Source organism: Dermacentor variabilis, chromosome 5, assembly GCF_050947875.1.
Source record: "Dermacentor variabilis isolate Ectoservices chromosome 5, ASM5094787v1, whole genome shotgun sequence".
In the NCBI taxonomy this organism is placed as follows: Eukaryota; Metazoa; Arthropoda; class Arachnida; order Ixodida; family Ixodidae; genus Dermacentor; species Dermacentor variabilis.
This window is the reverse complement of record NC_134572.1, coordinates 116,210,912-116,223,678: the sequence shown is the minus strand read 5'-3', so window position 1 is coordinate 116,223,678 and position 12,767 is coordinate 116,210,912. Positions and strand designations below refer to the sequence as shown.

Below are 12,767 nucleotides of genomic sequence, written 5' to 3'. Positions count from 1 at the left end.
TGCTCACCAGCGTTTTTGTTGCGGTTGTCCTCAGTATGCATAATATTGTGGGGCTGCTCCATCACCTCGCACTTCGCTAACTGTTGTTATTCAGTCGGAAGGGCAGATTATAGATTCTGCTTTGCGCCCTGAAAAAATTAGTGGCAAGTATACCCGTCGTATTGCAGGTAATGAGCGTCAGCTAGTCAACATTGAGTTTTTTGTAAGTTTTAAGGCAAAAGCCTTTAGATCTCTATGTTTCAAGGTCGCGTTGTAAACTGGAAGTACCACGTGACCCAAGGAAGGCCAGAGGTGACCCAAAGCATGTCTACCCCTGTAATCACTTAAGTTAATGAATTATTAGTGATTGACATAAGGTGGATTAGGGAGGATTAAGGTTGATTAGACTGTATTAAAGAAGATTAAGGTGGATTACAGTGCATTAAGAAGGATTAGGAGGCATGAATAAAGATTAAGGTAGGTGGAGGAGGATTAAGGCAGAATATTGTGGATTAAGGGTTGATGAAAGGGTATTAAGACCGATTAGGGTGGATTATGGTGCATGAACAAGGATTATGGTGGATTAAGGTGGCTATAGGAAGATTAAGGTCAATTAATGCGGATTAAGGTGAATTAGGGTTGATAAAGGAGGATTAAGACCGGTTAGGGTAGATTAAGGAGGATTAGGGATCATGGAGCTGGATTATATTTGATAGAGCTGGATTAGGGCATGTTAAGGTAGATTGGGACCGTTAAGTCTGATTAAAGTGCATGAATAAGGATTAAGGTGGACGAGAAGGGATTAAGGCGGATTATGATGGATTAGGGTTAATAAAAGAGGATTAAGATCATATAGGGTAGGCTAAGGTGCATTAGGGGCGATGTAGGTTGATTAGGTTGTATTAAGGTGGATTGGGAGTATTAAGCTCGATTAAGGTGGATGAAGGAGCATTAAGGTGGAATAGGCTGGACTAAGGTGAATTAGGGTTCACTGAGTATTAAGGCCGATTAGTCTACCATAATTGGTCCACATTAGGCACACTAATCCATCGAGTCCACATTCGTCGACCTTAATCCTCCTTCATTCACCTTAATCCACCATAATCCACGAAAGTCCTCCTTAACGCACCCTAATCCACCTTCATCGACCTTAATCTACTCTAACCCTCCTTAATGCACTTTAATCCTCCTTAATTCACCCTAATCCACATTCATCTACCTTAGTCCACCCTAAGCCTCCTTCATTCACTTTAATTCACCCTAGCCCACCATAATCCTCCTTAATGCACCCTCATCCTTCTTAATCGACCCTTAACTTTCTTCATGCACTTTAATCCACCCTAATCCACTATAATCGTCCTTAATGCACCTCAACGCACCTTCATCCACCCTAATTTACCTTCATCGACCTTAATCCAACCTAGTCCTCCTTTATGCACCTTCATTCACCCTAATGCATCTTCATCGACTTTCATTCACCCTAACGCATCTTCATCGACTTTCATTCACCCTAACGCATCTTCATCAACTTTAATCCACCTTAAAATCCTCCTTAATACACCTGAATTTATCTTAATGCAATCACTAATCAATCATTACTTTGCTAATCATTAATCATCTCTTATAGCGGTTGCGCATGCTTTAGTTCGCTTCCCGCCTTCCTTCGGTCCCGGGATATTTTCTGTAGCTCACAACGGGACCTTGAAACAGAGGTGTAAGGCTTTCGCTTATTAAGCCACACACAAAGGGATGTCACAAGCAATACTATATCAGACGCACGAAGTAAGGCATCTGATCATGTGGCAGAAAAATTGTCTGGAGTATAGAAGTCGCCTCAAAGCTCCCTTTACATCGGTATGCCCCGTTCATACGGCTTTAAGAAAAAACCAAACTCCTCACAAACGTTGCCGCCAGCATTATCAATGCTGTTATTAGCATTTCTCAAAATTTTCAACCCCACTGGGGCGCGCGACTGGCCCAAAATAACACGCCTCCATAGAATCCTGCGGCCCGTCCGCGGGAGCCCAGGAGGAAAAGCGGGCCGTGCGCAGCCGGCGGGTGAGGAGAATCGAGGAGGAAAGCGCCGTGAGGAAGAGAGTGTCGCTACTTTCAACTTATCAAGGGGTTTTATGTTGGCCGAGGGACTAGCGGCACCTGCCGGCAAGCGGGAGGGAGTTGCAGTACCAGCGACAACATACGCAGACGATGTGCTGGCCTACTCCAGTGAAACCATAACATGCCTGGAGCGTCACCAAACAGAACTAGGCCGTTGGCCGCTAGGGGGCAACATAGCGACTGCAAATACAGCAGTAAGCATTGAAATGAGCTGCTCCTCGTACGAGGCAAGGGAGGCGCGGTCCAAATTACAATATGCCGGAAGACTCAAATTCAGGGCAAACACAAATTACAGACGCAGAATGTACCTACACCTAAGATACAAAAACATCAAGACGACTTGGATTCGGAAATACACGTTCCTAGACACGAAATACAGCGAAAATTCAAAACAACACGACACTAAGACGGAGGCAGATTGGCGCAAGGCAGTCATCAAGGAAATCAATGAGGCTGAAAAAACGATTTGGCGCACGACAGTGGCAAAAAAGCAAAGCCTGGCACTATATTACCACCACAAGCCGGAACCGTGCCCGTCACCAGACTACCGAGGAGATAGAGGCAGCGCCCTGCTGTTTCCAGCCCGCACAGGCGCTCTCCTCACAGACCAACCCCGCCACGAACTATTCGGCGTGGATCCGACGTGCCGCTTGTGCGGTGCACCAGAAGAAACCCTTCTTCACGTGCTACAACAATGTCCGAGACTTTCCGCAGTTCCCCGATCGTGCTCCCCGGCTGAGAGCCTGGCGCTGACTGGTCTCACCGAGGAGGACCGAACTGCACGCGCCGAGACTACGAAGATCCGGCTAGAACAGTGGGAACGAGTGGGCAGGCGAGCCGAATAGGTGAAGGAAACCCCCATACAGATATCGCCCGGCTAGAGCCGCCCAGTCACAGCGAGTGGCCGCTGATGCCGACCTCCTCAGCTACACGAGCTCCTAAAATACAGACGGCCGACCAGGCCATACCAGGCAGTGACGCAGCTGAGACGCGCTGACTTGAACCGGCATTGCTGGTGGATTGGATTGTCGTGGCTTTGGTGAAATCCGAGGTGACTGGTGCCTAGAAGACAACAAACCGGACCAACCAGACGGACTCACAGACTGTGACTGTGACAAAACTGTGTTTTATGTTCTTTCTCTCCTTACTTTCTTTCCTTCTTGTACTCTGAACATCTCCTGTGGCGTTGACAAACGCCTGCCCCGAGTCAAAAGGGATCGGGACCACTTACTTACTTACTTACTTAAGGATGCCAAGCTACTGGCGAACGAGGTGGATGAAGGCGTCACGCATCACGTGAGGACGAACGTTCGGAGCAGGAGGACGCGCTCGCCGAGAGCTGATCGTGCAATCTGCTACCATCGCAAATAAATCCAGTTGTTTTTTTGATCATCGGTTGTGCCATCGTGTGCGTCAACCACTGACACACATTCCCAATGGTGTTATAGAGAAGAAACTAAGCGCCTGCGCGAAAACTTCTGCAATATACGCGTATATATTTTTAGTATTATGAAATTTGATACTTCATACAGTTAATCGTCATCTTCCCCAACGAGCTGATTGAGCAGAAATCTCATTATCATCATTATCATCCTTTTTTGTTCGTAACCACGAATAGGGTTAGTAGGAGCTTGGCGTGCCGACAGTTATTATTCAGGCAGCTGAATAGATCATACCGGGAGCTCCGCGAGATTCTGCGAAGCATTTGTGGAATTTGGCAATGGCAACAACGACGGCAGCAGCTGGCGTCACAACTAGCCCTTGCAAAGGCAAGCTAGACTTCGATCGGCCCTGTAGCGCGGCACTGCCGGACAAAAGGTGCTGGCTTAACAGTAAGTTGACGCAGTGGAACCAAGTTCTCCAAGGGCTCGTGTACGAGCTCGTCGAGGCACCGCGGGGCAGTCTGCGCCTCTCTTCGCTCTCCAACATGACCATCGTCGAAGATCCCGACGTCGTCTCTCGCGACGCGGCGTTCTTCGTCACGAGGCTCCTCGAACGCCACTCTTGCATCGAGGAATTGAGCGTCTGCTACGCCCACGACGCCTACGAGAGCGGCGACCAGACGACGTACGCTATCAATCTACGCCCTTCGTCACCGGCGCCAGAAGCAGCGGTTCGTGTCATGCGCTCCTTGTCCGTTCACAAGATCTCGTTCGACGAAGCGCGACGTAAAGGAAAACTACACACCATCGAAGGTTTTGACTCGCTGTGCTCGGTGCAGAAGTTGTACGTCTACGGCGAAGGGGACGAAAAGTTCACGGCCGAACTTGGCACGATGCTGCAACGGAACAGAAACACCATAAAAGACTTTTCCTGCGTGTTCCGTAGGTACCCGCTCAATTTTACGAAAGCTGTGGCGTGCCTTACGAGCTGCGATTCGCTGTCGCTCGGTACAGCGAACGATATAGAAGACTCTGTCACCGGTGCGCACTTCGTTAGGCAAATTTTGGAAGTGTCGGCGGTATTGAATGGACTGACAATAAATATCCCAGAACGGGAGATTTCAACACTTGCCGAAGTCGTGATGCGAAGCAAGGCATTGACTACTTTGGAGGTGGAATTGGACGACTCTTCTCCTACCCCCTTGTTTGCGGCGCTCGAGAAAAACACGACGCTTAGGGAACTACATGTAATATTCGCCAAAATACTTCCACACTGCGAACAAACATTGGCGTCCGCACTCCGGAAGAACGTCTCCCTCAAGCAGCTCGAGCTTTATGATTTTCAAACCGACTGCGGCTTAACGAACTTTGCGAAAGCACTTTCTCAGAACAGCTCTCTTGAACGTGTAGAGCTGACCAGTAGGTCACTGCGGATGAGAGAAATCTCAGTCATCTGTGACGCACTTGTGACGAACAAGACGCTGAAGGAGTTGAGCCTTAGTCCAGACTGTGCACTTAAGGCGGAGGAAAGGTATGAACAAAATAGTTCATTATTTTTCTATCTTCTGTAGGGTAAGAAAGGAACCATTTTCATCGATATTTTGAGGGCACCACCAATGTAGTGAAGCGGTCCGAAGCAGCGCTCTATGCAGTGGCGAATTCTTGTGAGAGAACACGAGCATTCCACGAGCACTCCCAAAGTGCCCTGTCGAGAGTCGATGCTTCCCGTAGTACATGCAAGAGTAGAAGCGCTACAGACCGAGACTACAGCAAGAGGTGGATCGTAATTTATTATTATAATTAGTGAGCAGCTAAGCTTTGGCTGCCACACCATAAAGAGGAGACGCAGGCATACAGTACATACAAGAAGGCGCAGAATGTAAACTTTCTTTATTACGATATCGATCGTATTATAAACAAGACCCACAAAATAAAGAAATACGACACTAGATATAAAATCTGCGCAGCTAGGTACTTTGTTACTTCACTCTAACTGTTTCATGTTACCCTTTAAATTCACCTAAATTAAGGTTTGGCGTTACTTACGTGGTTGAATGGTGCATTCGTTGTCCTGTGGAAAACTTCCATAATTTCTTTCCAGTCCATGAGAAATATGAAAATATAAAATAGTATGGCTACTTTCCGTTTAAGTTCTTTCTTGTCTACTACTTTTTCACTATTCTTCGAGGCCGAACAAGAATTATCGTCAAGAAATCATGTCAGAGGGGTTAAGCAACAGCAGTTTGTCAAGTTCCATGACTTGCTGACAGACAGAACTCCTCATTTTGTGCTGACAGAACGAGCTTACTGCTTGGATGTTCTCTGCTTCACAAGTTTCGAAGGGCCATAATTTGTAGCGCATCTTGCTCTGGTTTAGCGTGCGTCATCAGTGGCGGCCGCTTGGTGCAGTCGGTGTTTTGACCCTGAGAAAAGCAAAGCTTTCATTGCCTCGTATTACATTCGCCTTCTGCACCTAATTGCATTCGTCTTCTGCGTCTTCCATACCGATAAGCAGTATTTTACTTCAACCTGGCGAGTAACTTAGTGCTGCTCATTACGGCCCCTCTAATGAAGATTGCACTCCATATATCTCTCTCTTTCAGAGTGGCCTTAGCCGAGCAGCTGACCAGGAACGGAAGCTACAACCGTGTCCAACTTCCTTGGGTGGAGGCTGACCTCCCAGGCTTGTCGACGGCCCTGCTTTCTCTTTCCACCTGTCCCCAAGAGCTACATCTAAACGAAACCACGCAATTGTCAGAAGCCACCATGAGTTCACTTTGCGATACCATTGCGCAGAGCTACGTGCGTTCTCTTGATCTTGCCCTCGGAGTGAGGATAGACACAAATGCCGCGTCAATCTGCGAAATGCTCAAGAGCAGTCGACGCCTTCTATACCTGCGGCTTCACTGTCCTCAGCCGTTTGCTCAATACGCCTTACATGCCCTCGCTGAAAACAGGTGCCTTGACGGTCTATCCATTGAAATCTACGGGAAAGTGACGAACAACACTGCGGAGGCTATCGCGTTCTTCCTGACTCGAAACGAGACAGTCACTCGTGTGGACATGACTCACACGCGGTGTGTTACCACACACCAGATGGAGGAGATTTATCGCGGCATGTCGAACAACAGGCGCATCACGTACTATGACTTGCCTTTCCGCTTCCGTTCAGACTGCTCCATAAGTTTCGATGTCCTCGAAAAGCTGCGAAGGAACCGCAGCACGTTATACCGAGCTGTAGAGTTTGCAGAGCACCCCGTACTGGACAAGCAGTCCGCCGAAGCTTTCGAGCTCTTCTTTAACAACCCAGGTTTCCGCCGCGAACTAGTCGAGGTCACCGGTAGGACGGAGGCTGAGGTGATGCCACTGTTGAAGTCTGCTCAAAATTACTTGCGCGACAACTACCTTGTACTCACTGGCGTTGTTCGGCAGGACGTTCTCGAGTGTCACCCTAGAGGAGTCACCCAGGCGGACGCTCTAAACAAGGACTGTTGGCGAGCGATTGCGCGTTACCTACGTGTGAGTGACGTCGTCACGCCGCGTGCCTGACTTCTCCGCTGCAAACGAAGATGGTTTCCGCAACTTCTGCAATAAAGGTTGGCTGCAGTAAGATGACGTGTTCGCGTATATCTCGTATTCCAGAACACACGTATAGATCCATCTCTGGGAAGGCGTATTATCAGTCGACCATATTATAGCGCTCTGAATGCCTCCTGATAGCTTGAGAAAGTGGAGTTTCGCGAAATACTGGCCCATCCCCGGTCGTTGTTATTTGCACGACGCGTAGATTTCGCATGCATTAAAATTATGTCCTTCGCTCCAAAGAGGCGTCGCATTCAACGTCGTATGCGTGTGACTATCCCCAAAAGCGATGGGTGTAATGCAGCATCCGCGCCCAACGCTCTGAACTACAAGCTCGAATGCCAGTGCTGGTAAAACACAATTATTCGTTAACAGCCGATATTGATGCTCTGCAGTCACGAAGTTGACAATATGAACTGCGGAGGCGAAGAAGCTCTCCCATCGCCGCTCACAGCTCTGCGTGGTGCGAGTCTATGACGCGAGTCTAAGCGGCGGTCTATGTGATGCGTGTCTATGCGAGTCTATGAGGAGTTTGCGCTTATTTCTGAAACACTGCGATGCATAAAACACATAGAATTACGCCGCGGCGGCTACGAGAATAAATATGCAAGGATGACTATCACACGTTTTCTGCATACGTCTAGCTGCCGCTGCTCGCAAGGATTGCTTGTAGAAGAGAGCGTGAGCAGCACAAAGATATCGGTTGCCTTGCTTCGCAGTGGAAAGCTGCAGCGCTAGCTGTGGGCGTTGAAATTGACATCTGCACCATTGAAGAAGGCGTCTCCAGTCGCTCGCATATTTCTTAAAGGCTACCGTGCTGACTAACTGAAGATAGGGTAACTTCGATATCCAAGGGTTTTACTTTTCGTACGTGTATACAAGAAAAAACGGTAGGTGTGAATTAGTGCCAAGCGTTCTCATGGGCTCTAAGCTTTCCAATCTCCATAATATATTTATAGTCTATAAATTCCCAACATTTCAGAATTCATGAACTTCCTTAAGTTTGTTCGAACTTTGGAAGGTTTTGGTTGGGAACAAATAAAGTTGATAGTGTGCTGAGCCTAACGCCCCTCAGTTAAGTCATATGCAATTGCTTTGAGACACTAAGTCTGGAATGACCAACCAGAATTATAGGACGGTGAATAGCTTGATTCCAAGGGCCGCTTGGTTTGGCCTGCCGCAAACTGCCGTAAACGCAACCAGCGTTGATACTTCGCGTTTCTACGAACTGCCGCAACGTACACGCAATAGACCAGGGGGGTATTCTGTAAGAGTCCACCTAGTGGACTGTCCATTTCGGCCGCTGCTGATTGGCTAGGGCCGCTCGTCTCCTCCTCGCTCGTACAGCTGCATCCAATCAGTAGCTGCCGAAATGGACAGTGCACTAGGTGGACTTTTACAGAATACCCCCCCCCCCCCCATCAGACCTCTCAGAACATGTATGTGGCGGCTATATTTTGAACTGTTGGATTTTCAATTTTGATTTAGAACTTATCCCGTTCCTCCGTCATGCCTGCCACCAGTGTTCGCTCGTGATGCCTTCGTCGTCACTTGTGCGTTATGAAACTCGCAGACCGTGCGCATGCTATGTCGACAGGTGGTGACTGCAGGGGTCGAAGATAGCTTTAAGAATGTAATTTGGACGTCACTATTTAACAAATAAAGCGTGATCGAACAACGATTCAGTGGTAAAGCCCGAAATTACAAATTTATCAATGCCGCCTTTCGCTCCGTGCGCCGTTTCTCTAATTGTAACGCGTAAAACACTGTGTTTAATGTGAGTCTCGCCAGTAATGCGATACATCCATTATTCCCATCTTTGTCACTTTCGCAGGCCCGACGGGGTCTAATGAAATGGTCATTTGTTCTTCCCTTCCTCTACGTAAGCATAGCGGTCGCCACCTATACCGTTAAAGCTGTATGGTGGCGCCACCTGAGTTATCTGTGTTGTGGTGGAGCAATAAAATTCAGTTTCGCTTGAAGGCGAAGCATTGAAAGCGTCTAAGAGTACTGAGTTGATGAGTAGCGTGTCAGAGCTGTTGCAGGCTTGGAGGAGCGAAAAGGAACTAGGAGGGCGCATGGCGTCACACAGCTGCCTGCTGCAAGCCAACCTCCTGTGACGCCGCCCGTGCCTCTTTGCGGGGCCTATCTACGCGGTGGCTCTTTGAAAGGCTCCACCTTTCAAAGTAAGCGATATTTATTTGGCTAAAATACATAATTTTATGGGCCCTTTTATCAGGAATTGCTTGGCCTAAAGTTTGTGCTCGTTTTTTTTTTAAATTTTGTTTGCCAATATAAATGAATATTTATGCCGCAGAGGACCAGAGGCAGTTGCTGTGCTGAAAATTTCATGCTTTGAAGGCTCTATGACTCGTTTTTTGAATATCACAGCTGGAACATTCAAACAAGCTGTGAGGCCAAAACTTTAATGCAGTTGATGTCAAAAGCGAAATGACGCAGTGCCACCCACAAGATTTGAGCGATTAAATTTTCTCTGTACATCTGCTTAAACAATATATATAGGGCATTCGACATCTGCGAATAGTGTGGGCTACCGTGTAAGCTGCGTGCCATTGTCTGTGCGATGTCACTGTCGGTAATGACGGTGTCAATGCTTTCGACGTTGTTTTCAACCTGCAGCTTTATTCTTAGCGTATCCTCTATTGCGGGTATGTGCGAGGTTTGAGGCTTATCATCACTGTCATGTAAATCTCCTTTTGCGGCTGACTGTGTTTGCACGAGCATGACAATGACTAATTGACAATGACATTGTCTATTGTTATTGTCAGTTGAATTGGCAATGACAATGACCGCCATTCTTGTCAGGAGCAATTTCTATGTGATGCACACAACGTAATTCATGTCCTGCGCAGTATTAGTTGTTATGGCCTCCGAAATACATGCACAGAGGCCACAGCTCTCAGAATCCGTGTGCATCCCATACTTGCCGCTAATTGCCAAGCAATGTTGTGCAATAGCTCAGTGAGAGGGAACCATTAAAGATCAACATTGTAAAACCCTTAACAAATGCTAACAAATGTATAACAAATGCTTATACCCTTTTAAATTCGGGAGCCTATGTTAGCAATCTATAATACTTGAAATTAAAATGATGGTGTACTCTATCAAATGGTTTAGCCGAATCTATTTGTGTGATGGCCATCATTCTTGAGTCATCTATTTACACATTCAAGTATCGATCGCGCATTATGAATGCTAGTCTGTGTGGGAAGTCGTCTGTGTGCCAAGGGAGTCCTTTGTCCCCTCTACTGTTTTGAACTATTATGCAGGAGTATTGGACGAGAGAAAAATTTTCACGGCCTCAGACTGCCATCAAAGTTCGTGTGCTGGTCTATGCCGATGAAATTGCGTATTTTTGCGTCGATAAAAAAAATGTGGAGGTTGTGCTTGCCATTACAGAGGCGTTTTGTAAGGTATCCGGGGCCAGTGTTAGCTTTGACAAAAGTGCAGGTTTTTGGCTCGGCAAATGGCGCACGACGCCAACTCTTTCTGCAGAAATTCAATGGCAGCAGGATGCTGCTGTATTTGGTAGCACCTCTTTCTCATTACCGGAGTAGCAACCCTCACTGGTCAGCAGAAGCCAAAGAAATACGTCGAAAAACTATAGTTTAGGGCATGGCCGACATCTGTCCATATTAGGTCGTGCTGATCGAAGCTTGTAATACATTCCTTGTGGCCCGACTCATACATGTCATTCGGGTATTTTATTGATCTCGCCTTTGATAGCACGTAATAGAAATAGTCTTTGCTACGTTCATTTGTAGCTCACTATATGAATGTATGATGCGGGACAACCTTTCCATTCCGCTTGACGACTGTAAGCTGAGACTTGCTCACCTCTTTGTTAGTCAACTTGTGTCTGGCTTGTTTTTTTTTTTTTTTTCGAGAAGAGGAAAACCAATTTTTGCATGCAATGTGGCAACTTCGTTTAGCTGAGCACCTTCCAAACGTTGTGATGTCTTCGACTTTCCGAGAGCTGCCGGAAGAACCTTGGGCTTGTCTTAAGTAAACGGTTGAAACTGTTTGTTTCTTAAAGGTGTGATTTATCCTAGAATTTATTTTCAGCGCTTCCCGCAAAGCAGTCTCTGATGAATTTGTGGAAGTGCTCTTTCCGGTTCCCCTCTATTGTTCACTTCATATTGAACGTCGGTATCTGGATGTTCTTAGGCGAGTCCGACGGATGTGCATTTCTCCTGGACAAGAATTTTTCTTTAATCTACATGCACTCAGAAACATTTCTAGTTAAAGTGTGGTTAGAACCAAAGAACTGTTTTTCGCCGGGGTCTACAAATTGTTGCCTGTGCCCTTGTCCAGAAACAATTGATCACTGCTTTGCAGATTGTCAGGACGCTGTGTTCTTTTCGGACATCCTGCAGAAAACGCTAACGAAATATATAGACATAACAGAACACACAAGTCGCCATCTGCCATTTAGGAATACCAGTGAGCTGCCTTACGATATGATGGAACTCCTTGCGTTGCATTACCTCTGGCAAAGGAGGATGTGTAATAGGCATTCTGAAAGCTCGAGAAGATCCTCTTTCAGGGAGTCTGCAGCCTATGTAAGAAGTGTGTGCAGCTCAGGAGAGGCTGCAAGATTCGATGGAGATGCTGAATGTATGCGTATGCATGCCCGATTTCTTTAGGTAGTTTGTATAATATGCACTTATTTTGAATATCTGTTTGTGCTATTTGTATGTGTGGTTTCCCATATATATATATATATATATATATATATATATATATATATATATATATATATATATATATATATATATATATATATATGGAGGAAGTGGAGGAAGTTTAGCTTTTTTCGCACTGGTGGTAATGGTGATACTGGAAATGACGAGGTAGCCTCATAACGAAAAAAAGAATATTTCCCGCTGTATGTCGTCGATGACGAGAACAATCGTCGTCAGCGCAACAGAATGGATGGACAAGGCAAACCCAGCTTCGAGCTCTTAACTGATGTTGCAGTAACACAAAAAATACAGAATAAGTTATAGTTAATTCACGCTTAGGCGCTGTTTCATTGGGCAAAGCGAGGAACGCAGCATTCGCTTCGAAGTCAAGGGACTTGGTCGAGCTTTTCCATGTTCATTTGATATATACTTGTCACTCGTCTCTGTAACCTGAGCGTTCAAACAAGATGCGCTCTGGAGACTTCACGGCACCACACTTGCCACAACATGGACAATGACACTAAATCATCAGAAGAATGATGCTTCGCCTCTTGACGTTTTTAGTGGCACTGATGGTCCGTGCGTGTGATGCTTGACGTTACTTGCAATTGCTTTTATCACTGCGGCACTTAGCTAAATATACGTTAAGGGGCGACGCAAGGGCCCTTCTCGCGTTCCTTTTCAACGCTACGTCCGCCTGTAGCCAACAGTGTTTTCCCTTCTTTTGTGTTCATTTTTATTCGACGCGATTCACTTTCCGATTTTATAGAAACTGTGCGCCAGACTTGCTTGTTACGTCGCCGGCGGAGACGCATGGCCGCATGCAACGAGCAACCAAGCCTACAAGTCGACCGCCAAACACAAGACGGTGACGCTTCTTGGCCTTTGGGCAACAGCTCCCAGATAAGGCAAGGCTCGCGCGGGCCAAGGCGTCACGTGAAGCAAGGCCGCTATCTTGTACACGTTCGAAAACCCGACGTTCGATTTCGCCTCGCGCGATTGT

At 46.8% G+C, this 12,767-nt stretch overlaps 1 protein-coding gene across 1 annotated transcript; it reads left to right on the top strand.

Moving 5' to 3' along the window:
- Positions 1-3,694: 3,694 nt before the first annotated feature.
- On the top strand, positions 3,695-7,365 carry LOC142583085 (uncharacterized). The gene is made up of 2 exons (XM_075693378.1): positions 3,695-5,007; positions 6,080-7,365. The coding sequence occupies exons 1-2, from the start codon at positions 3,815-3,817 to the stop codon at positions 7,023-7,025; spliced, it is 2,139 nt and encodes a 712-aa protein (XP_075549493.1). The 5' UTR covers positions 3,695-3,814; the 3' UTR covers positions 7,026-7,365.
- The last annotated feature ends 5,402 nt before the right edge of the window (positions 7,366-12,767 follow it).

Coding starts and splice junctions, on each gene's coding strand:
- LOC142583085 (XM_075693378.1), top strand. CDS start 3,815: ATGGCAACAACGACGGCAGCAGCTGGCGTCACAACTAGCCCTTGCAAA. Junction 5,008..6,079: donor GCACTTAAGGCGGAGGAAAG/GTATGAACAAAA, acceptor TCTCTCTTTCAG/AGTGGCCTTAGCCGAGCAGC.